At 56.9% G+C, this 24,693-nt stretch overlaps 6 protein-coding genes across 6 annotated transcripts; 3 read left to right on the plus strand and 3 right to left on the minus strand.

The window, feature by feature from the left end:
- Positions 1–943: 943 nt before the first annotated feature.
- Positions 944–2,612, plus strand: EsH8_VIII_000491 (senescence-associated protein-domain-containing protein; the record flags this gene model as incomplete). Its single annotated transcript, XM_083269533.1, has 3 exons — positions 944–961; positions 1,020–1,722; positions 1,771–2,612. 3 exons carry the CDS (start codon positions 944–946, stop codon positions 2,610–2,612), a joined length of 1,563 nt encoding a protein of 520 aa, XP_083129301.1.
- Positions 2,613–3,553: 941 nt separating this feature from the next.
- Positions 3,554–5,934, plus strand: EsH8_VIII_000492 (Spc98 family-domain-containing protein; the record flags this gene model as incomplete). The annotated part of the gene is made up of 2 exons (XM_083269534.1): positions 3,554–4,180; positions 4,234–5,934. The coding sequence occupies 2 exons, from the start codon at positions 3,554–3,556 to the stop codon at positions 5,932–5,934; spliced, it is 2,328 nt and encodes a 775-aa protein (XP_083129302.1).
- A 1,566-nt stretch (positions 5,935–7,500) lies between these two features.
- Positions 7,501–8,910, minus strand: EsH8_VIII_000493 (uncharacterized protein; the record flags this gene model as incomplete). Its single annotated transcript, XM_083269535.1, has 1 exon — positions 7,501–8,910. The coding sequence occupies one exon, from the start codon at positions 8,908–8,910 to the stop codon at positions 7,501–7,503; it is 1,410 nt and encodes a 469-aa protein (XP_083129303.1).
- An 8,027-nt stretch (positions 8,911–16,937) lies between these two features.
- EsH8_VIII_000494 (SH3 domain-containing protein) lies at positions 16,938–20,512 on the minus strand (the record flags this gene model as incomplete). The annotated part of the gene is made up of 3 exons (XM_083269536.1): positions 16,938–18,637; positions 18,686–18,766; positions 18,817–20,512. 3 exons carry the CDS (start codon positions 20,510–20,512, stop codon positions 16,938–16,940), a joined length of 3,477 nt encoding a protein of 1,158 aa, XP_083129304.1.
- A 2,044-nt stretch (positions 20,513–22,556) lies between these two features.
- EsH8_VIII_000495 (Rtr1/RPAP2 family-domain-containing protein) lies at positions 22,557–23,438 on the plus strand (the record flags this gene model as incomplete). Its single annotated transcript, XM_083269537.1, has 1 exon — positions 22,557–23,438. The coding sequence occupies one exon, from the start codon at positions 22,557–22,559 to the stop codon at positions 23,436–23,438; it is 882 nt and encodes a 293-aa protein (XP_083129305.1).
- A 438-nt stretch (positions 23,439–23,876) lies between these two features.
- On the minus strand, positions 23,877–24,482 carry EsH8_VIII_000496 (40S ribosomal protein eS17; the record flags this gene model as incomplete). Its single annotated transcript, XM_083269538.1, has 3 exons — positions 23,877–23,975; positions 24,040–24,240; positions 24,336–24,482. The coding sequence occupies 3 exons, from the start codon at positions 24,480–24,482 to the stop codon at positions 23,877–23,879; spliced, it is 447 nt and encodes a 148-aa protein (XP_083129306.1).
- Positions 24,483–24,693: the final 211 nt, after the last annotated feature.

The raw sequence follows: 24,693 nt of genomic DNA on the forward strand, positions 1-24,693 counted from the left end.
GCAATACCAGCGTCAGAGACTGTCCTGAAAGCATATTTAGAGATAGAGCACCCTGTGGTGCGACTAATTAGAGCACGGCACAGAGCAGGTGGGGCGCGCCAGGAAACACATGGGGGCGTGTCAGTGCAGTCAGTCGCTGATTGTGACAGCTGCCGAGCGGCACCAAAGGGTGGCTGTGCAAGCAGCTTGAACCCCAGAAACCTGGGAACCTCCCCACCATTGCCAGCGACCATGCCTGGTAGTGTATGCAGTAGCGGGCACAACGTAAATAGCGTATGTGCTTCGGGCGGGAGGCAATCCACTGATTTGAGTGGAGGGGCAAAGGGGAAAAAGGGGTCCGTCCATGCCTCCCGCTTTTCTGGAGGTGGAATGGGAACACCTTGAATCTGGCTGCGTCCAATGACGTCGCTCGCCGCAGAGAGGCCTCTCGGGCACGCACCAGCACACCAACACCAAGCTAGAGCAACGGACCACCAGCAGCTTCTGCTTAAGCGCCACATGCAAGTTGTTTCGACACCCCGCCAGTCCAACCACAACCGCCGTCACTACACCCCAATCTGCACATCCAGAGACCAACCGCTGCTGCCGTCACACAGTCTCGTAGCTCCAGCCCAGTGCCACTCGGCTGTTTCCTGACTCCGCGGGCGAATAGCCATCGCGTTTACCTCGCCCAGTCGTCACCGGGTCCGGTCGCTTACCTCGACCTACTAACGACCTTCAAATCCTCAACCCACCTCGCCAATTCCTCCCACCGCCCGCGAATCCCCCCTTAGATACCAAACACCCCGCGGCTCCTTTCTACCCAGCCATATCCACGACAGTTCGCGCCGGCGCTGCATCCCGAGAACCTGCTGCCCATTGTCACCATCCACGACGTCTGGCCCGAGGTAGCAAACCGAGTTCCCAAAACACTCTGCGCTTTCTGTGCGCAACTCCCGCCAACATGGCTTCGGGACACAATGTACGGCCTCGAAAAGCCAAGACGCCATTGGGACCAGCTAGACTGACCTTGAGACCAGGACCCAAAGCTCTTGTACGCCATCAATGGCGTCAAGGCATTCCACATCTCCAACGGCAAGGAGGAGTCCCTCACCCCCGCTGGTCCCCAGACCCTGTCGCTGTTGATGGTTCCGACATCGTCGCCATTCTCCAGCACAGCCGAAGAAGAGGCACCGGCAGAGGACTTTTACCTGCACCTGCACTTGCCTCCCGAGCTTGATCTCCCCCTGCCTGCCACGACCCAGATCTACCACCAGCCGCCAACCAGCTACCTGATCCCCAGATGGGATCTCGGCCCCGACAGCGGCGCCTTTACCCGCATCGAGTTCCCGGACGCTGGCAGTAGAAAGGGACTGCAGGAGGACGTCGATACCTTCGAGACGATTCTTGCCCAGTGCACCGCCTTCCTCGAGCGGGCCCCGCCGCCCAAGGCCTCCTCCACGACGAAAGCTGCCGCCGCCGCTTCCGCCTACTTCGGCCCCGACCCAGTCTCTAACGCTCCCGCTTCCTCCACAAAGGCCAAATCTGCCGCCGCCGATGGCCTGCCGGCCTACAATCCGGCCGATTACCAACCGGGGCAGGGCTACGCACAGGGGGCCCACAGCTCCAAGAACGGCGGCGGCAGGATCGTGCTGGTTGACGAGGAAGACGGTAGCGTCATCGGGGAGTTGACCGAGAACTATCAGGTCGTGGAGCAGCTGGGCGTTAACCCGGGGACAAAAGGTAAGTTGGGCGGCAACTCGGCCGAGCTTGACTCACATGGCATGTTAGATCCGGTAGAGATTACCCTCCCTGCCGACAACAGCCAAGCCATTACCGTTCAGCCCATATCGCAGGAGTACCGCGAGATGATCATGCATCCCTCGTACAAGAAGTCATTCTTGGTCTCCAACGCATCCAAGGCATCGCGGCTCATCGTGACGTCCTCGGACTTGATTACCAAGGGCCTGCAGACTTCGGCCGATAGCTTCACGCACAAGACGAAGCCGACTGGCAAGCCCGTGACGTTCACCCCTGCAGCACATGACCGCATCCGCCGCATCAACCAGTTGTCGACCAAGGCAGCTGGCTTGTCGGCAACCACGGTTGGCTCAATTGGCAAAGTTGCTCAAAATCTGGGCGCCACCCTCTCTAGGAAGAAGGATGGCAGCGGAAGAGGATACGACAAGGATGGCAACCCCATCGAAGGCTACAAGCCTGGTCTGTTGAACAGGAGCTTGATGGCATTCAACACCGTTGCAGACGGTATTGATCAAGCCGGACGCAATTTGCTGACCGGGACGTCCTCTAGCGTCTCACAAATGGTGGAGCACCGCTGGGGTTCCGAGGCTGGCCAGGTGTCGAGGAACATTGGCGGTGGTTTCAAGAACGTCGGATTGGTCTACATCGATGTGACGGGCGTGTCTCGCCGAGCCATTCTGAAGAGCGTGGCCAAGGGCATGGTTGTTGGTAAGGTGAAGGGAGGGGGAGAGATTATCGTTGGAGGGGGAGACGGCGGTAGCGTGATTCTTCCCGAGGATGCAAAGACTCGCAAGGACGACCAGAGTGACACTGCTAGCTTGTACACGGCTTACGAGGGCCACGGCAAACAGCCTGCAGGAAAATTTCCGTAAGAGTGCGGGGAATAATGAATAAGGAGTCAGATGGGACCTTCTGAAATAATGCAGCCAAATCAGATGGGCGTCCAGGATAGAGGGAAGGAGGGCCTTGTTGGGCTTTTGAATGATATCAACATTAGTGTTTGAGATACGCGGGTGCTGCCGATTTTCTCCTGGCTGCGTATTCCATACGAAAATACGAAGCTTAGCCTAGCCCGGTTCAGTAATTACACGTAACCACCACGAGAAATGTTGGATGTATACGTGAGATACTCTGAAGTATTCGGATCGAAAGAAGACTGGGGGGGCAGTCAGACGGGTGGACCAGGAACTCCACACCAGTTGGCCGAGGCCGTTTTCAATTACCTAACCGGGAATCACAGTCACGTGCGAGGACCGCCCTTTCGTTTTCGCAGGTCTCAGAGCCAGCCACTTTAAGACCTGCCGGCGCGTCAAGTCGCGCTTTCCCCAAAGTCAATTTACCAATGCAACTACTGTGATTTGGACGGGATCAGGCCCTCAGCATGGAGCCTCCTTGAAGCCGGTGTTTTTTGTCGTGGCTCGCACTCTCCTATACTTGTCTCGAGGGGGATTGGTTCATGCAACTATCCCTATGCGGGCAGATCATAACTGTACAACTAAGGTATCTACCATCTGCCAACCATCGCCTGATGCAACTCTTGCTTCCTTCCTGTCCCGCAATCCATCAAGGAATTTCAGTCCATCGCCCACCCCTTTGCTACGCAGACAGACGAGTAAATGTGTCGCTTCGAGATCATAGGCGCTTTCATATTGCTTCTACGCGATTTTGGCGAAAAGTCCAAGTCTAAGAAGCCGCCGCAGCCGCGCAAAATGTGCCATTCTCTTCTTGGGCTCCGGCCCCTCCTCCACCTCCACAACCCTTGCCGATCCGACCGACTAACTTGTTACCCGTCTCGCAGTACCAAGCAGCCGTCATGCTCCACGAAATCCTCCTCGCCCTCTCTGGGCACCCCTCCCCTCTCCTCCGAACCGACAATTCAGAACCCCATGCGCTCTCATCAGCCATCTCACCCCCGGAGCGCGAGCTCCTAGCCACCGCCGCCCACCTCAGCGACCTCCATGTCAAGCTGCAGGGCTACACGGCGCCCATCGCCGCCGAGCATCCGTCCACGATATGCCGCGCCGTCGCGACCGCCGTCCAGTCCGTCCACCTAGCGGCTTTCCAGCGCAAGGTCCTCCAAGTGGAGGAGACGATCCTGCGTATGGACTCGAGTCTTGTCGGCGCCTACAACATTGTGCCCCTGACGGCTGTGGTTGGCGAGTTCTCCGAATGGACGAGGAGGATGGAGTGGTTGTGGGAGATTGTGCAGTTCATGCTGAAGAAACAGCAGGGCAAGACGTGTCGGGGCGCACAGCTTATTGACAGGTTAAGGAGCGAGCTGCAGAGCGGTTACGTAGATATCGAGCGGACGGCTTTGAGCCTTGTCTCCGTGGCCGAGACGGCGTGGTTGAAGCAGGTTTCGGCTTGGATTCTTTATGGGCGACTGCCAACCTTTGGAGGCGAGGACTTCTTCGTCCAGAAGACGGAAAGCGGCGACCAGGTATGCCGAGGCGACAACATGTGTGATGTTGCGATGATAGCTAACCGGCGTAGGACTATGTCTCGGTGCCGTCGTTGCTGCCCAACTTTGTGACGCCTGCGATTGCATCATCGATGCTCTTCATCGGCAGGTCATTGAACCATGTTCGTGTCAAAAGCAGCGTCGAATCAGGCCTACAGGGCCTCGACCACCTCTCATCCCAACTAAAAGAGCTGTCCGCCCTAACCTACCCGCTCCATACCGCCAGCTTCTCGCGCGCAATAACCTCCATCCGTCTTACCCTTTCACGCACGATACTGCTCAAACTGCTCCCTCTTACCAAAGTGGTCGAGGCCCTCCAGATTCTACGAGAGTTCTTCCTCCTGGGCCGCGGTGAATTCGCCATGGCCTTGACACAACAGGCCGACGAAAAGCTGCGCAGCCGGTGGAAGAGGTCCGACAACCTCGCTTACGAGAAGCGAGAAGGTCTTGGCACTTTTGCGGTCAAGGAAGGCGAGGTTGCGGCCGTGCTGGCCAAAACCTGGGCTGCCATGGGCCTGATGCAGGGTCAGCACGCAGACGAAGACGAGGGACTGGAGATCGCGCGAGAATTGCTGCGGTTGCATCTCACAAAGTCGAAACCGGCGGTGCCTCTGAAGCTGGAAGCTAGCTTATCTCGGCCTACGACCAAGACTCTGGCCACGACCCCTTTCCGCAACCTCCTACTATCCGTGCCCGTCGTTTTGACCATGCAGATCCCCTCGCCCCTGGATATGTTCCTCACCCCGTCCGACCTACAGATCTATTCTACAATCAACTCGTACCTGCTGTCCATCCGGCGAGCGCACATTCGTCTTACCGAGCTGTGGAAGATTACAACCCTACGTCGACATCATCCGGCGCCGCCTGGACCTCCGGCCGGAAGCACACGGGCTGGACGATCGAAAGTGGTGCTGCTCCGTCAACGATACACGGCACGGTCCAACGCTCTGCGCAGTGCCTGGGTCACATGTAGCGCTGCGCTGTTCTTCCTTTCCGAGACGGAGGCTTACCTGCAGACCGAAGTCGTGGCTGGCCTCTGGGACGGCTTTCACGACTGGTTGACGTTCAGCGAGAAGAAAATGGACGGCCCTGTGAATTCATCTTCGGCCTCTTCCAAGGCAGCTTCAAAGCCGACGTCGGAGGATGAGGGAGAGGATGACGACGACGATGCCGACATCTGGCTTGCCCAAAGTACATCTGACCATGACACGGCACCCAAGTCGACAAAACCGACCCCTACCCACGACCCCCAGAGTCTTGCCACCGCCCACCGGGCTTACCTCCGCGCCCTCTCCACGCGACTGCTCCTCACCTTCCCTTCATACGCCGATCCGTTGTATAATCTGCTCACACACACGGACCATCTCGTCGCCCTGACACAACGCCTTCATGCGGTATGGACGTCCATGGACCTCGAAGCAGACGCCGGCGTCGTCGACGCGTTTGTGGACCTGGAGATCGAGGAGGCCGATGTCCGCACCGCCATCCGCGACGTGGAGAAGCATGTCAAGGATGGTATACGCGAAGTCATAGCCGCGTTGCGGTCTTTGGAAGCGGATCCGGCCGCCTTCGCCGATGAGGAGGAGGGCGGCGAGGAAGGAGTACTCAGGGATGAGGGCGAATACGTACCCCGCAGGGTCGGGGGCGTCGAAAGGCTGCTCATGAAACTTGACTTGGGCGGATGGTTTGGCGAGAGAAAGGATGATTTCGGGTTCGTGGTCAGCGAGTTCTAAGTTGTCCAGCGTATGCATTCAAACCCACTCCCAATACTATCGCCACCGGCGCCACCCCTCGCAAGAGCGTCTACGAGAATGCGGGGCTTGTGTGGACGGGAGTCGGAGCGTAACCGCCTCCCCTTGCCCCCACTCCGGTGAAGAATTCACGGACAAAGGCTGCGGGGCACATGCCGTCATTTTGCGGAATCGAATGAAGTGGCATTGCCTGCGGGGTGACGATGAGATGCCAACACAACATGACAAAAACAAGTCCCACAACGTTTCTGGGCGGGAAGGGAGGACGGGCAAAAGGGGGGTTGGGAGGTGACATCTGTCAGTGATGGACGCGGGGGTGGAGTGTACGGCTCGTGGGTGAAGCCATCGAAGCACGATGCCGGCGGGACGGACCGGAGGACGTCATGGGTCACGCCAGGGTGGAGCCGCCGACAGATGTTGTCGGCAGGCTGGCTCTCCCTCCCTCTCTCGGCTTCGCCTTGGCGTATCCCGCCCGCTGGGCGCACCGCGTCTCGTGATGGCGTTGGGCGGTGTGGGCAACGCAGAGAAGGGTGGGGGGGGGGGGGGGTGGTACGACGCTGGCGGCGTTTTGCGACGATCGAGGCGTGCTCCCGTCTGTCCGTCTAGGCGGCCCCCTCCGTCCTTCTCTTGCCTTTCAGCCTCAAGGTGAATTGGCGTCTGCATGTGTCTAACTGCGTAATGAACGGGATTGCATAGGATTTTATGGGGGGGTCATCGCATGAGCAAGGCGTTGTTTATTGTATCGGTTACTCATTCCGCTTTGGGGCAGAGCTTGAATCACGATGCGTGTATTTCGGGGGCTTCTTCATCTTCATGTTTGCTTGCCTGTCAACGGACAAGGTAGCAGTGGTGTCATTTCAATTCGTACAGGTTCCCTAACTCCCAATGCACCTAATGCTGCGCCTGTTTGATACATCGTCATTCGCAAGATACACACACACACATACACACAAAACACTAAAACGCCATTCGTACATTCCTTGCGCCGGCGCGCTTCCGGCACACAGTCGCCGAGAAAAGCGCGCATCCCCGTGGTATCCAAATCTCATAGTATCCCGTTTGCTGTTCATCTCTGTTTGTGTTTTGGTCTCTGTGGTTTTGTTTGTATGTGCTGGAACGCTTTGCTGTTGTTATTGTTGTTGTTGTTATTGTTTTCCCTCCCTTCTTGGAGCTTTGGTGTCTCTGCTGCCTCTGAAACTGCAGCTACTCTCACATAGGAGAGACTTGTCCCGATTCTCTCTCGGTCTGTTCTGTTTTTTCCGCTCCGAAAATGATAGGCTCGCAATGAAAAACCATATTTTGGAACAATGATATTGGAAAGTGATGCTGACGCTTTGAATAAATTCCGTAACAGGGGGATGATGCGACGAGACAATGAGATCAAAATACGGATGAATGGTCGGAAAGTGATCATGGTCGTCGTGCCCCGGTTCTTTTTCATGTTGCCGGTTGGGCACCAGGTCGAGATGACCCGGCTTGCCCTTCTTGTAGTCAAAAGTAAATCAGAAATTCTGTCGTCAGATAAACCAATGCGCTTTTATTTCTTTTTCAATAAGTCGAGATTGGTCGTGGCCGCAATGGCCTCGAGATTTGGTCCGAGCCGCGACGCTGGAGGAGTTGTTGCATAAAGGCCTTGGGGCCAACATACTCGACGTCGACCGTCCGGGAGGTCAAGGGCACCGGAATGCGGTGAATCTTCTTGGTCTGCCAGCGGCTCTTGATGCAGTCGTCGACCAAGGCCATGAGACCCGTCGCGACGATCACGTCGGCGACATCGGTGGCGGCGTCAATGACACTGTGGTCGCTGATCCACATGTGGCAAGGGGGCACCCAGCCGCCGGCGCTCTCGTCCTCAATGACCTGGTTGGGGGAGCGGGTCTCCGGTACGATGTGGGCGACGGCATCGCTGGCGTTGTTGTTGCCGTCCTTGACGAGATGGAAGGAGACGACGCCCAGGTTCTTGTCCAGAACACGCTTCCATTGGTACTTGTGACCCCACCATTCGAACTCGTAGCGTTTGCTGCTCGCGCTGCCACGGCGTGAGACGTCGACGCGCGCGTAGTTGGAGAATTCGAGCTTCATGGTGTTGCTGGGAATGGGGCGTGGTTTGTGCTCAAACGAGGCGGCCCGTCTGAAGTAGCTTGCGGTTTCATCGTCGCCGTTACGGGCCGAAGAGGCGCTTGACTTTGGGCGAACGGAGGCCGCATCCTTGGCTTTGCCGCCGAAGAAAGAGCCGCCCGAGTTGGTGCGCGACAGGGGCTTCCTCATGGACAAGGTTTTGATGGCGCTGGAGACGGATCGCTGGAGCGTTGGCCGCTCCTCAGTCGCCGGCTCGATGTACTGACGCTTGGAGCTGCAGACCTCGCGGCCCGAGTCACGGCAGTATCGCCGAAGAGAGAAGTCGCGCTTGCTGAGGTCGTACATGCGCAGGTGGAAGAGCTGAACATCGCAGGGACGGCGGCCGGGGGCAACCGTATCCACTCTCAGGTTCATGTTGCCGTCGGGCGTAAACTCGTCATGGCGAATGGATAGCCTGTTCAAGGAGGGGAAGAACTTTGCAAAGTCTTGAGGCGTCGAGGGCCGGACATCGGTGTCGATGATATCGCGGCAGTAGGCAGGCAGGGGCGGGATCTCGTGGTGCTCGTTAAAGCTGTCCAGGTCAATGTCGCGCTGCAGCTCAAGCTCGTCCTCGGAGGCCAAGCTGGAGTCGAAAGTGTCGACAGATGACCTCAGGCAGTTGCTCGTGGAAGGCGAGATATCCTCCTCGTAGACGGGCTGGAATTTGTGGGAGGCAGGCTTGGCTTCCTTGACCGATGCCTCGGTGCTAGCATAGTAGGAAGTCGGCGTTGTGCTTTGTGATTCATACGTCTCGTACGAGTCGCACGACTCACTGCTCCTTCGAGAGTCCCGACTACTTGTCGAGCTCTTGGAGCTATTTTTTCGATATGACTGAGGCATTGTGGTGGGAGGTGGCGGGGATGGTGAGTAAGCCGGAGGGTGGTTGAGGTTCCGAAGGCTGACAGTGAACTAGTGTTGTAAGGGTAGGTTGAAAACGTCAAGTGAGGGAGGGAGGCTTCATATATCTCTCAAGAGAACAAGCCTGAGGGAGAAACCCGCTGGATTGGGCTGGAGAGCGTGAAGTATTGTGCAGTTGAGGAACGATTAGGCAATGACGGGTTTGGCAAGAGGCCAGGGTCTTCTTTCGGTCCAGGACCTGAGGCGAAGAGGACGGTTGGATGAGGCAGGGGGTGTGGTTTGGGTCGAGGCTGTTCCAAGTGGATGGACGGAAGGTGACGAGACGTGAGGGGGATTAAGAGGAAGTACGGCAAAGAGGTGAATTATGGTACATTTGTGGGAATATGATCAGGCGGGAGAGCAAAAGAGCAACCCGAGGAAACAGAATGAAGAGCAGAGAACGGTGACAACAGGTGGTGATGGGTCGGAGCGCAACGGGTGGGAGGTGGTTTGGTTCTTAACGGAGGGTGGGCAGCTTTTGGGCGGGTGGACAGGGAAGAGGTGGACGGGGATCGGAGAGGCAGCGACGGCAGAGAAGAGACAGTACACACGCCGCAGTCTACGGCGACTGAGTGACTAGCCAGCCCACCGTGTACCAACAGAAAGGTACATGGTGGGAGAGGACAGCCGTTGCGACACAACTGGAATTGGAACAACAGGCCCTGGTCCCCCACCCCTCGTCTCGTCGCTTCCCCTGCTTGGCCTGAGATGCCTTACGGCGCTGGGTCGGTGTAGCTGCGTGTCGGTACATGGTCCCTCCCTCCCTCCCTCCCATGCCTCTTGTCGCCGAGGGATTGGACGAGATGGGGATGGGGAGGACAGAGAAACGACAGGGTTGTCTGTATGGCTGGTGTGTGCGAGTGTGTGGGAGGGAGAGGCGAGCCCGACAGAATGGCGGGTGGCCAGGACAGGACGGAGGATGCCCTCTTGGGGAATGTGGATGCGCGAGCAAAGCCGAGAACGAGTCACTGGCTAGTTAGTGGTTTGCTCGTGCCTCATCAGCAGGCGAATATGCGTTGACTGGCTGAAGGAGTGACAAGCAAACCAAAAATGGGTAGTTGGCCAAGGGTTCCGAGACAGGGACCGCCGTATCTTGTCGGTGGCAGCCATACATGGCACGGCGTGTGTGGGGGAAAGATGGGAGGAAGTCTCGCTGGGCTTGGCTAGCAATGCAGTGAGAGACGGCCTTCAACTGAGGAGGGAAACGGGGGAGGCAGGAACGGTAGCCGGTCGTGGGATGTTCCCTGTCAGAAACGGCACAAGGTACATGCCATGATAGTACGTACATACGGACATGGTGTAATACGGAGTACACATACACGCATGCTCTCACACTCACACGTGTACTCACACGTATACTCACACTCACACTCACACGAGAATACACTACACAAGCGTGGACTGTGTACAGTAGCAGTAGTTGGTGTGTGCAGAACCGAATCGGTTACACACGCTTCGCCTACAGTCACACACGAGCGAGACCAACGAAACGACTCTGTGTGGGCAGCTCTGAAGAAAGTCCCACGAATGGGCGCAGCGTCGCATTTTCTTGCTGTCCATTCCGGTGGCACCACCCGTCTCGCGGTCGAAGCTCCCTGTGGCATGTTTTCCCAGAGACCTCTGGCCTTCGCCTTGGCCCTGTCCCTGTCCCTGGCCCCAAGGAACCTTAGCAGACCTTAGCAGGCCTTAGCAGCTCCTCAATGTCCCGCTGGAATGGGTGGGAATGGATACCTGCTTTGGAGCTTATTCCTTGGGCCGTTCGTTCCCGCTAGCGGCGTGGGCCGGGAGAGCTCAGTTTGCTCTCTGCGTTGCGGGTACCGCTGCGCAGCGCCGGATGGATAGCTCGCTGCTCATTTAATCAAACGCTCCAAACTTTGTTTGCACACTACCCAAGGCTAACGGGTACACGTGCGTGTAAGCCATCACCGCCCGAAAACCAGCTGGCGCCTCTGGAGGCTGAGCAAGCAATGGTAGTTGTCATGTTGAGCCTGTTTCTTGGTGAAGTTGAACGCAAGGCGGCCGTAGAAACCGTCTCTGGTCCACTGGAAGTCCCACCAGCGACCGAGAATATACATACCTGCCTGCTTGGCCTGCCTCCGTGGCCAATGGTCAACATGTGCTGTGGCTTGGGCGGCGACATGAATCAGCCTGACCGTGTCAGTCTTGCTCCCCGGGGGCCGCCGATGGTGGGTGACCTGACGAGGGGAGCACTGGAAGTAAGCAACGAGAGAAACATCTCACCTGCCAAAAAAGAATGAAAAATGACCAAATGCTTTCTTAAGCATTGCCCGTCCCAGAGTAAGAGAACTTCTCCTGCCGTTATTTTCCCCCCTTTCGGCCCATCCGATTGATCCATCGCATCAATCATCAGCGTCCCTCGCCCTTCCTCTCCGTTTTCTCCGTTACTGTCTAGACAGTGGACTCGCATTTCACCCCTCCATCAGTCGACACCCCCGCGGCGTCTCAGGTAATCTAGGCTTCGGCTTGCGTCTAGAACCTCCTCGTTTCGTCCATCTATTCTGTCCCGTCATCTCTGCCCCTCGCTGGCAACTCCGTTACCTCTGAGCAATACTTCTCCGTATCCTCTCAATTCCAAGCCCCAATCAATACGGAATACCTGACGTGCCACTCTTGACAACTCCTCTCTACACGACTGCCCAACCCACCACCACTGGACCTGGCCCCCGTTCGGCTGTCCCGTCCAATTCAATTGATGACAGCCTGCCATCTTCAGGCCCGCGATGCCACCCCCCAAGCACTCCATGACTCCATCTAGCCTTCTAAGAATTCCCGTTGAAACCTTTGTACCGCGTAATCTCACCTCTGTACAAATCCGTATACTCAATACATCGGTCACAGAGAGAGGTAACGGATGACACATCGTGAGCAACCGGGCCCTGCTCCGTACCCCAAGGTTCGCAGACGCCGCGGCGCAGTTTACACAGCCCTCAAGAGAGTCTGTTACCACTTGTAACATTGCTCTTGACCAAAAGTCCAATCATCAAGTCGACCATTGCGTCCATTGCGGATCGAAGTAACAGCCACGCCGTAGTCTCAGACCAGGCTTCGGCAATCGTCACACAGCAATGTCGCCGGCCCAGTCTCCTGCGCCTAAATTAGCTGCTGGGTCGTCAGCCACAATCGACCGCCGTCATGACGCCGCCTTTCCCCACGATGCCGCTGCTCTGGACGGCAACCTCGCCTTCAGCTGGCTTGGGATGCCGTTGGCTGTGGGGCATATGCGGGCCCCTCGAGCTGTTTGCTCCTCTCTCAACGAAGACACACGAAAGAGTCTTGCGTTACCTGCCAGGGCTGTCGAACAGTTCCTTATCGACGAGGAGACTTGCTTGCACTTCATCATGGGGTCCGAATCGCCATTCCAATAATACCAGCGTCGCAACGAATCACCCACCGCCTGTTCTCGTCTCCTGTCTGCTGGCTGATGCCCAACGTCCTGGGCAAGCCCCACGACTCGGACAAACTCGAGGCTGCATATCGCATCTCATCTACTTCATTGGCACTGGGAGTCACGATCGAAGCCCCAGAGCCCGCTCTCGCTTCGCTGTCCTCTGGATACCAGCCAGCAAGCCGTTCCTGCAATTCCGACTCGGCGGGGGCTTTTTTGGAGGGGGATTCAGGGTCTGGTTCCAACGTGCAGGATGCCGGGGGCCATCGGTTCCATTTAGCGCAGCTGACGCAACAGCACCCCTTTGCTATGCATTCACCTCGTCTCCATAGTCTGCCCTGGTGTTGGTTCCCATCGTGTCGCGAGGCGAAGGCTCCAAGGCGTCCTAACCCGCACCAAAACCGCCGTCTCCATTGTTGAAGGCTATGTAAGGAATGCCTCATCTTCCTAGCACTCGCTATACGACTTGACGATTCGGTGTGACGCAACGCGTACTTCACTCGGTAACTATGGATTGCGCAGCTCTCCCGAGCCCGCCTGCAGGGTTTTGAGACACATCCGTCTTACAGACTTGAATCTAGAAGGCTAGCCTGCTTCTGTTTAGAGACCACTTCTTCTGAAATCTCTGAACGTCCACATATGCGGGTTGCGGTCATTTTGGCTCTGGTTCGCGGCCGTGTGTCAGACGGTGATTCGCTGGATCTACAGTGCCACCACTCCCGGGGACTGACCATGCTGGTCACGACACTCCATGAGGACGGAACACGTGCTGGAACGTCCTATACTCGTCAATCCTCTGACTGGGCTCTACGGCTATCTCTATACTTTCATGGATAGCGCTGCGTCCCGCTCCTACCAACCTGCGTTGCGTTTCTGGGGTCTTTTGGCGGCCCAACGCCCACGTCAGCGCAGTGTGCATTGCGAACTATCAGGCAGCCAGATCTTGCCTCGAGTCCGAGAAGGCGACCAGATGGCGTCGATGCCGGCGCCCTGGGACGTGCCGTTCAATCCCAAAGCCACCCTGCTAGATCGGATTTGGATATGCGGCCCAGAAATTGCAGTGTGGCCTGGCCCTCGAATTCTCCTGCGGGAGGCCATGCTCAATGGCCGCGTGCGCCTTCCGTACCGGTAGCACTGAAAGGCAACAGAAGAAAGTTGTGCACCTGGGCTATCAATCCAAAGTGCTGATCAGGGCGCAAGTAATGTGCGACATTTGATAATCAGTGCCCGTCCCTTGATCGACGTTTGCTTCAGGTCACTATCCGATGCTCGTCGGCTGATAGATCTTACCACAAGTGGCCGAATACTGAAGCATGACCTCGACGCGAAGATCTGCATCCTCATTGAGCGGCTTGCCCACGCTTGAGACTCGATGGAGCTAGCTTGAGGACACACTTTAGACCGGGAGTGCCTAGTTGACGGTGTTGAAGCCTTTCCTCTTGCTGCTCATGGTCTGAATTGTCCATTTTGGAAGAAGCTACAGGAAGAATATGAAACCGTTGATCTCGAATTGTTCCAGGCCCTCGATGACCTCATCACCCGGCAACTCCAACAACGAAGACGCACCGAACATGCAAGCGTCCGAAGTCGGGGACAATGCGACATCTACGGCCGTTTGGGTAGCTGCTTCCCTCATCATTGACGCAATAATGTTCTCCAAGCGGTGTGCATCTTTGCATCCAGTCAGGAGACGAGCATACCTTTTGAGTGTCATGGTTGCTTCTTTTTCTTCATCTTACAAACATCAGAGATCGTCTGTGTGCGTGTGTGCGAATGTGCTATGGGAACTTTCAAGTGACGAGGTCATACAACAATATTACAGCCGAATCACCAGAGACCTCGGGAGTTGGCTGTAAATCGACCTGCAGCTTCGATTCGTTTGAAGCAGCGACGTAGCTGCTTCACGCGCTACCCCCCATGCTCGTCCTGTATATCCAAACCGCCCATTCTACTGCTTTGTGTCGGCCCATGTGGTACATAGCGGGGGTTATGGAGAGCTCTGAAGCTGATACACTTCCACGATGGCATGGAGATGGTTCCCAGTCTACTGCCAAACTATAACGGCGGACAAATCCACATCTACATTCCAGGCTTTCCAATTTTCCGTCACAAGGCCATGCATTTGGGCTTCAACGACGTTTCATCTGCCGTTAAAATATAAAGGGCGTTATTCCTGTCTTTTCAATGGCTGGGTTGCGCGAATGGAAAGTCTATCCGCGCTGCGTGCTACGTCGACACATACGCCGTTGACTGATTAACCCCGGCAATCAACCTAGCTGGCTCGGATGCAACCCTGTGCGTTTTTCAGACCATGTTCTAGGTCTTTGGGTATTCATCGCTTTCCCCCCCCTTTGCCGATTCTCCCTTGGAAACAAGTCTCGAGGACGACGAAGGACCCCGACCCAGAGCCCGATGAGCACTCCGAAACTCGACGCAACTGGCCACGCCAATTGGGTCTCTGACAGACAGCCGCTTCCAAGGCGATTGGGCTTGAGCCTTCTCATGTGATCATTCTGATATTCGCGCCGTCCAAACACGTTGTGGGAAGTAAGCCTCCCCCGCACCCACTGCAGATGTGTACGCCCACCATCAGCATTGGAGGGGCTTGCACCGCACCATCCGGCAAGACTCTGTAGCCTCCCGTCTGTGAAAGAGGTCGAATGTGACCCCCAGTACAATGGCCAACGACTGTGCGAGAGCCGCCGGCAGCGGAGCGGCCTGGCCTATTGCAGTGTGCGCGGAACGCCATTTGGCTGCAGGCGAAGACGCGTGTCTTGCTCCGGATCGATGATCGGGGTCCGGAGGCGCACAATGGGAGGACGGGAGACTTTTCCCTGTGTCCACCAAAAGTATGTCTTAGTGGGCTACGGGTTCGACGGGAACTTCGAGAAAAGCATGGCTTTGAGGGGAAGCGGTGCTGGTTCCACGATCAAACTCTTCTTGCCCCTGGAAACGCCATCAACACCCCTTCTGCCCGACCTTGGGGAAGAAGCAACAACAACGGCTGACATTGCGCTACAGTGACCGCATCTGGCGATATTGATCTGCTGCCCATCAGGGTTGGACATGCCATTCTTGCTCCCTCTTGAACCGAAATCAGAAGCCAGACAGCCAGAGTGTATCCTCCATCGGGGTCTCTCCTTTGCAGATCCCGCCATCCCTTTCCCGAACCAAAAACCATAGGACGAGAAAGTTTTTCATTTAGAAAACACACATATCCTCGGCTCAAGCCATGCAGGTATGGGCGGGCATACCAAAGCAGCTGCGGCAAATCCGTCATACAGACGCCGTACCGGACCTAGCCGACGTCGTCCCGCCCCCCCTTTTCAGCTCCAGCGTCGAATTGCGGAAATCCCTCAGGCGTGCCCCGGGAGGTCGCGAATTCGCTGCCGCCGTCATTGGGTAGGGGGCCTGGTAATAGGATTAAGGGGAGGGGGTGGACTGGGTGGGTGAAGACACTGGTCGGGTTAAGTTTGGGGGTGGTGGTGGTGGAATGACGGCACGCGGGGGAAGAAGGAGGGGGGGCGACGGCAGACCACTATCTCACCACCCCGAACCTGTCAAAAAAAAATTTTCACCTACCCTACACCCTTCCCTTGGTCCTAGTCTGACGGCTAAGAAGGATTTTTCCATTTCCCTAACTAGAACCTGGGTCGGATGTAGGTGGGTGTGGGTGGGTTAGATAGCAAGCTTCAGGCGACAAGACGAGCGAGGTGAGGCGTGGGGGAGGGGGGGCGACATGGTTTGGCTGCTGTATACTGGACGTTTCCCACCATTTGTCCATCCTCGTCGCTCCCGCCGGCGAGCCGCGAAAAGTCTCCGCTCTCAGGCCTTCTCCTTCCGGACGGTATCGGTAGGAAGTGGTGGCGTAGGCGGGGAGGTCTCGCCCCCCGTGCCGGTATTCTCCACTCCCGGACCATCTGCCGTTCCCCTCGGACCGGCAATGTGGCCGACAGTTAGTCAGTCCCTCCGGCCCCCCTTTGCTCGGTTGTGTTCTGTCCAGGATGTATCTACCCAACGTCGGCCTATCCCCAACAGGCCTCGGTCCATGCCCGTCGCGTTGCCGTTGCTTCAACAAGAGGAGTGTCGTTCATAGCCCTGTCCAACACTTTTTCAGACGCCGTCAATCAGGGGGGTTTATTCTTTTACAGATGCGGACTCCATCGCGGATCTGGGACAGGGTAGATGGGCCCGAGGACCGGCCACATGTTATTCTCAATACTTGTGCAACCATGTACAAAGCCCTATCAACTTATCACTTGTGACTTCAGAGACGCCAATATACAAAAATAACAATCAATGCGTTGCTGCCAGGTACCTAAGGCAAAGTATGCTACGGGCATAGAGTGAATGATCAAAGAAACAAGGTGAGCGAGCTGAAAAGGGGGTTCCCACTCTATCTCCCTTCCTCTCCTTTTAACGCGCGACAATGCATCAATCACACCGATCCATCATATCCGCGGAATCCCGCCAACCGCTCCATCTGCCGAGAAGATCGCACTCTCCTCGGTGGGCTCGAGCTCTCCGTAGTCTTGCTCCCCACTGGCCGCTGCCAGCACGTCCCCTAAGACGGGCTGTTCCAACCCACCCAGCTCCGGGGCATTACGCGCCAGATCTTGACCTCGCCGCTTCGCAGGTCGTCGAGCTTGAAACTCTCCACCTTGACCTTCTTGCTTTCGCGGCCCTGCTCCCAGGCGCGGACCTTCTTCTTAGTGCCGTCCCATTCCGAGACAACCGCAACATGGTCAGGCTTTCCGACCTCCATAGAATACTTGGCGTGCATGGGGCCGTGCTTGCCCTGGAACCGAGCATTCCGGACGGAGATGATGTCGCCAGCCCGGATCTGGTCATTTTGTTGAGTCGAGGCGTTGCCCATATTGGAGTAGACGAGCGCGCCGTAAGCCCTGGTTCCAATGGGTGCGAGAGCATCGTTGAACGGCTTCAGAAGCTCGTGAATAAGACCCTGTGGCGTCCCATCGCCGATAATTGTTTCCTTCTTAGAGGTGACAGCTTCGGCAATTTTCCGTCCGAACCGCTCGTAGGACTGCTCGAGCTCGTCTTGTCGGAGCGCCCTGGGAGGCGGATCATGTCGTTGCTCGAGCAGGACATCTGCTGCGCTGTTTTGGTCGTATTCGACTGTGATGATGGTCTGCGAGTAGTCTTGGAAGAGAATATAGATAGTACGAGTAACACGAGAGCCCTCTGTCGAATCGTCCGTCTCATAGTAGAGGTCTCGTCTTCCTTGGAAAACAGGGGGGACCGTCTTGTCCTGGCGCCACCATCCGCTCTGCTTGGCGAGGTCAATATCATTAGCAATGAAGCCGGATTCTACGGACACGGATGGCCTGTGAGCATCCATGGAGCGCCGCTGAGACATGGAAGCTCTCGACACATCAAGAGACTGGCGTGCTCGGCCCGTGGGAGGGGCGGGAGGGGGGGCTCTTGAAATTGATGGTGATGGTAAGGATGGCGTGTCCTGTTGGAAGTACCCTTCCTCCTCAATCTTTGGGGTACGCTGAGAATACGGGAGTTTCGGGACGGAATAGTTGTAAGGATCATAGTCGTCGTCGTCCTTCGTTGGCGGTGGAGGCGGGGGGGCCGCCCGGGGTACGTCCACGGACCGACGCTTATCAGATGGTGGCTGCATCGGGACCGGGGGCGGAGCCGCTCTAGGTGGCGGGCCGGTGGGGATGGGCGGCGGCAGGGTTGGAGGGGCATCAGATACCGGTGATCTGACTGGTGTATTGTCCTCGAGGCTGGAGTCTCGCGCATGAGATTTAAGGGCGTCCTTGTGGGGAACCGACGAGGCAATGTCGGTATCGTAGTCGCCCTCATACTCAGTCACCTCGTCCTCGTCCTCACCTTGCGGCGGAGGCCTGTTTGGAGGTGAGATGGGTGATGCCATATGCAAGTCTTGCGTTGACTGGCGACTCAGAGGGCCCCCGGGAGGCGGGGGAGGGGGTGGGCGCGTTTGAGCTGTGGGAATGGGGGGAGCAGCCCCGGGAATAGGAGGTGGCACTCTGCTCATACGCTTGCTTGTTGAGCTGGTGGGAGACGTGGGCGAGAACTCGTTGCCAGGCTGTGGAATGGGAGGTGGCGAGCGAGTAGAGCCGCCCGTCGCGACCGGCGGCAGAGGCGGAGGTGCTCTTGCGACTTCATCAGCCTTGGGCGTGTCCAGGACGCCGCCTGACAACTCATCGTCGGACACTGAACCTTCGCTGGGAGACTTAAGCCCAGACGTGGGGGGGGCGGGAGGAGGTCGAGCTAGTGGTCCGTCAGCTATATTCGGGCGAGTTTTATCGCAATACGCACATTCACTAGGGACGGGTGGCGGTGCGGGACGGGATCCAGGAACAGGGGGTGCTCCGACACCAGCAGGCTCGCGAGCAGGCACTTAATTGTGGTTAGCAAAGAAGGCTTTTTGGTGGAGATTGGAAACTTACAACTGGGAGCGGGGCTAAGCACAGGCTCGTCCTTGACGTCGTCTTCCTCAATGGTTCGAGGGGGTGGTGGTGGCGCTCTCGGGGAGGTTGGGGGTTCGGGCTCATCGGCTGCAGCCGGCTCTTCCTGACGTCTAGATGCGCCCATTCCCGGCAAGGCCATCATCCCCGGAACGGGAACACGGCCGATAGGTGAGGTTTCCTCCTCGCGCTCTTCCGTCGGCGATGCCTCTGCCGGTTTCTCGGCCTTCTTCCTCTTGGGAGGGGCCGGGGCAGCCATGGGTATTCCAAACATACCGTGCATACCCATACCGCCACTCATCTTTGCCATTCTTGCTCGAAGCTCCTCCTTCCTGCGGACCTCAGGGTCGACATCATCTTCGTCTGCCTCCTCTTCTTCTCCCTCATCATCAGCTTGCTCTTCGTCTTTTCTTGCCTCAACAGGCGCCTCGGCTTGCGGTCGAGGAATAGGACGTGGGGCCGCATCACTGTCGTCCCGTTCGGTAAGGTCCTCCAAACCCTCGGTTTCACCAGCTCCAGACATGTCCGCTTCATTTCCATCATGGTAGCTGTCTGCGGCAGGGCCTCGGGATGACTTGCGCCTGGGCGCGGGTGGCATACGAGGGGAGTCCATGGAGCTTTTGCCCGCCGCCTCATCGGTATCAGCCTCGGGCACGGCTGCAGTGGGAGCAGCACCGGCCTCCTCAACTGCCTCCTGGCTGTCGGTGCGCTTCTTGGGCGGCGGTCGCTTGGCTTTCTCCTTCTTCGCGGCGGCATCTGCATGACGCTGTGCTTGCTCCTGTTGCTGCCTCTGAAGAAGGGCAATGCGCTCCTTCAGACTGGTCGGCTTTGGTGCATCTTCACCTTCTTCGCCAGCAGGCCCAGGTGCCATGCCAGCCCTCTCGGCGCTTTCTTGATTCTCCGCTTCTCTTTCCAAGATTTCAGGGTCCTCGTCTCTCCGGTAAACCTTTGCAACGGGGGCTTGCGAGGGGGGAGGAACGTATGCATTTCGGCTTGGGGGGGGGGCAACGAAGGGCTTTTTGATGTGATAAGACCCTCCGCTGAGCCCACTCGGCTTAAAGGGCGCAATCGGCGCAGCCGAGGCCTTGTTGAAAGCGGCGATGCGATCTTTGAAGGCATTACTGGAAGGCTTTGGCGGCGGGCCGGGCTTCGATGGGGCGGGCGATGCCTTGGCGATGGGAGGCGACGTAGCCGCGGCAGGATCACGAGCCCTGGGTGCCGGAGCCGCCGGGGTCGGTTCGGGAATTGGCTCAGGCGCCTTCACAGGCTCGGGCTCAGGAGCTGCGGGTGGTTCGGGCGAGCTGGGAAGGGCAACCGGCGCAGGCAGCGCGGGCTGTTCAACCTCCCCGTGGGCTTCTTGTGCTGGCTGCGGCTCTGGCTGAGCAAGAGGGAACGCTGGCGCGCTTGCCTCGGAGGCGGGGGATGTGACCTCGGCGTCTTTCTTGGGACGGGTTCTCGTCGGCCGAGGCGGGGCTTGGGGCTCGAACTTTTCGACAAAGTTGCGAGGGAAGATGCCTTCGTGCTTGACGCCAGCATCATCGACGTAATTCCCGTTGTACCAATCGTCGTCCTCCTCCTCCGTCACCGTAATGATGACGCCGGCGGGGAATTGCAGGTCATCTTCGTGAGGCGAAGAATAATCGAACAGGGCCTTGACCCTGAAGGGTGTGGTCGACATGGCCGGTAGTATTCGGTTCGTCCGTCGTCGTCGAAGTCGTCGGTCGGTTTGCTTGTCGTCGTGTTTATATTGGTTTAGAATAGGTTGGTCGAAAGAGGAGTCGGGCAGGTCAGAGCGACTGGAGCTGCTGCAGGGTGTGGGGCAACGGAATTGGGAATCGTCGTCAGCAGCTTGGACCTTGGGGTGCGTGGGCTGTTGGTTGCAGCAGCGACCGGTAGCGAGCAGCAGCAAGGTCAAAATCCAGGCAATGGCAGTAAAGCAACGCAAGCCCACAAGGTGGAAGGAGATGATGAGCAGGTCGGGTTGTTACCGAAAAGACGGTTTCTCAGACCGATCGAGGGGTGGTGGGAATGGGGGGGGGGGACGGTCGAAGGAGGAGGAGGAGGAGGAGGCTGTGAGGAAGGGACGGACGGGGGTGGAGGGATCTACAGTTGGCGTGTCGACGTCAGCGCATGAACTTGTAACTCTCTTAGTTCAATGTGCCGGGGCGATTGGGGGCCCTACCTGGAAGGGACATCTATGCACACACACAAGAGTCATGTATGCAGGCCCAATCGAGAATATGTTAATGGGCCACGTTGACAAATGCCCTCCTGTCTTTTATCCAGGTTTCTGGGAGTGCGGGTGGTTGCGGATGTTATTCTAGGAGCCGCAATGCGCGGGTGACATGTTGGTCAAAGAAAGCGGATTGTGTTGCTCTGTCTATCCAAATGCCCTGCAACCCTCTCGGCCTCTTCGTTGATTCTTCTTAACTGGGCTTCCTCCCCAATATTATACGATGCCCTTCTTGTCATGTGCGCCCGTATCCTTAGTTTTGCCTGTATTATTCAAGTTGAATGCTCAAAAGATGGGGGTAAGCGAAAGGTGCTGCCTATGTCGCTGCAGCTGGCAGGCGGTGCTAAGGGCAGGGGGTCGCAATATCGGTCGTCCAAAGACTGAGCAAAGAAGGCTCTCATGTCATTTGTCGCATGCACATATCTTCGATAGTCGGTATTTCGGCAGGCAAAATCGATTCCACAAAATTGGCGATATGATGGCACTTTGCGATGCTTTACTCAACTTCTCAAACAATAAAGCGCTACCTCCACCGTCTTGGACGGGAGCAACGGCAAGACTAAGACAGGCCAGGCGCAGGAGACACTGCCAGGTGGTACCTCATGTAGTTCGTGGTTGGCTGGGCAGGATGAATGTAGTATAGGGTACTTTAGATCGAGACACCTGGTAAAGGGATGGGTAGCTTAGGCGATTAGCCGGACGGTCATTAAGATCAAGTAAGATAAAGAACATCAGGTTGAGGCGAGGCAGCTGGGCGGATGGGATGGAGTCTGGTTGCTTAGGCTGAAGGTCACTCGCTCAATGGTGGCACAGGGCAACCCGGTCGGCCAAAGGTCAAACCAGTGTTGGATGCGAGAGCTGACGAGAATGCGCTACGTTCTTCAGCTGCTACAACCAATTATATCCTCCCGTCAAGGAGAAACCGTGGAGACAATGAAGGGGGAGGGGAGGGGAAGGGCGGAATTACGTGCCAGCCAAGCCACCCGAGCACCCCGAGCCACAGCTTGCGAGCAATGTGCCTCGTGAAAGGGTACCTGATTGTTATTAGCGGCGTGGTCCCTCGCCGAGGGGGCACTATGCAATACATAGTGGCGTGGTAAAAGAAATAAAAATAAAACGGTACGTACCGCTCGTGGATATCAAATTGTCGATGGGGGAATCTGAGTGTGGGGTTCAGATGTGCGGCAGCAATACCGTGAAATCGAACCTTCTCCAACTGCTTAACAATTTTTACTCACACCTCATCACCTACCCTCACCTCTGCGCCTGGAATTCGACCCTGTCTCGCCAGCTGCTTCCAAGACAATTCCTATACTATACGTACTCACTGTAAATATACACCCTGGATATTTACATATCGAAATAGCGAGGTTTGAACTGTGACACTGCGGAATATTCGGCTGCTCGCTGCATACATCACCCCTCCCCAACCTTTCCTGTCACACATGCACACACTTTCTCTCTCTCTCTCTCACACAACACCTTCATCATGGCCACCGATGCCCGGCCACTGAAGGGCATTCTCAAGAAAGCAGTCGGAGTTGGCAGTGATGACGCCGGGCCTCGAAAGCCAGACCCCCGAGAAATCGCCCTCCAGCACGCCCGCATAATCCAACAACGCAAGGACCTCGAGCTTGAAATCCTGGAAAGCCTAGCACTGCTCTCCGAGTACCCCACGGAACGCGGCAGCGCCAAATACTCCGCCGCGAACCCCTCACCGCGCGACGTCGCCGACTTCAAGGCCAGCATCCGCCTCTTCCAGCCCTCCGACTACGACGACCTAATCGAGGAGCGCAACGTCAACGGCCTCTGTGGCTACACTCTGTGCGCCCAACCCAAGCCAGTGGCATCGAAGGGCGGAGAGTGGAGGCTCGTCAACTTCGGCAAGTCGAATTTCGACATCGTGAACCGGAAAGAGTCGGAAAAATGGTGTTCGAAAGATTGCCAGCGTAGAGCGCTCTACGTCAAGGTCCAGCTCAACGAGTCCGCCGCCTGGGAACGCATGGGCATCCCGGATATCGAGATCGAGCTTCTCGGCGAGGACAAGTCTACCAACGAGGACCCCGCGGCTCAGGCTACCCGCGACCTCGCAAATCTGAGACTGAAAGAGAACAGGAGGGCTGCCGACGAATCTGCTACTCTCGCCTTAGAGAGAGGAGAGGTCCGCCGATCGGGCAAGTCCTTCAATTTGGCAATTCGGGAGAAGGAGGTGAAGGCACCGGTGGACGATGCCCCATTCACAACTACAACTGACCAGGACGATGCGCACTTGTTGATTGAAGGGCATAGGCCTGGAGCTGGAAAGGCCCAAGCCCAAGCCGAGGCTTCTCAGGCTGAAGCCCAGTCTGAGGCCGAGGCAGAAACCGCATGATGTACTATTATTATGGGCGAAACGGAATTGGGCTTTTGCAATTGGAGTATGGTATGGGCTCGACTGAGGCCTGGCAGCACATCTGGTTGCCTTATATAGATTTGATACCCAACAAGGCGGAAACCAGTGTATGTTCAAAAGATGCCAAGGCTATGTGCATTGCATCCGTTCAACAGTGACAAGGTGTCCAAGTCCAGTAACACCAAGCTTCACAGTCAGACGAGCAGCATCACGACGCAGAGGGGAACTGATATTGGCAGTCAAGCGTCATCTCCGGAATTACCCAAGAGATTCGGCGACACCTTGTGTGGGAAACAGAACTTTTTTGTAGTTCTAGTGTGAACTCACTACCGTCCGTAAGACGCCTGTAGCAATGTATCATCATATGCTGTTGCCGTAAGCCCGTAAAAACCACCCATTTTCCTTTCCTGCGCCTGTTTAATCGCGACGAGGGGGGCGGTCGCCGAAGCGGCGGCCACCGCGCTCCTGGACCTGAGTCTGGCCAACGGGGGTGACGTTGACGGGGATAGAGTCGAACTGCAAGTATTTCAGTTAGCATGGATGTCGATATCGCAAGACGTTGGCAGCGGGAAGAACGTACGCCAAGGTGCTTCAGCAGGTCCTTGGTCTCGACATCGACCTCGAGCTGGCCGCTCTCGGTGTTCTGGGTGAAGTCGAGGGCGGAGATCTCGGGGACGTATTGATCCTTGCGCTCACGCTCCTCCTCCTGGAGCTTGAAGGAGATACCGCGGACGGGGCCACGCTGGATACGCTTCATCAAGTGCGTGGTGTAACCAGCAATCTGTAATCAGCTACATGTCAGCAATTTTATCCATGTCTCATTTATTCTCGTCGATCCGCCTAGAGTGCGTAGACCGTGTTCGGGTGTGTTCTGACCTTGTTGCGGAGGCGCTTGGAGGCGATGATAGCGATCTCATCGCAGATGCGCTTGTTGGTCTCGAAGTCCAGGGTGAGCTTGGGGTAGTACCGCTCAATGATGACCTTGGCGGACTTCTTAACGGTCTTGGTGCGAACGCGACCCATTTTGGCGGTACTGGCTCAGGTGGTGGTGCTGGGGAGGTGAGTGGTCGGTTAGTGAGGCTTTCGAGATGTCGTCGTCAAGATTGCTGCTATAGCAATTTTTGATATGTGTGTCTGGCGTCCGAAAATTAGGGCAAGCGAGCGAGTGTGTGGGGCAGCTCGTTGAGCACGGGCCTTGGGGCAGAAATGGTGGGACTGCACGTGACCTCTGGGA

This window comes from Colletotrichum jinshuiense, chromosome 8, assembly GCF_051148585.1.
Source record: "Colletotrichum jinshuiense chromosome 8, complete sequence".
NCBI classification, from domain to species: Eukaryota; Fungi; Ascomycota; class Sordariomycetes; order Glomerellales; family Glomerellaceae; genus Colletotrichum; species Colletotrichum jinshuiense.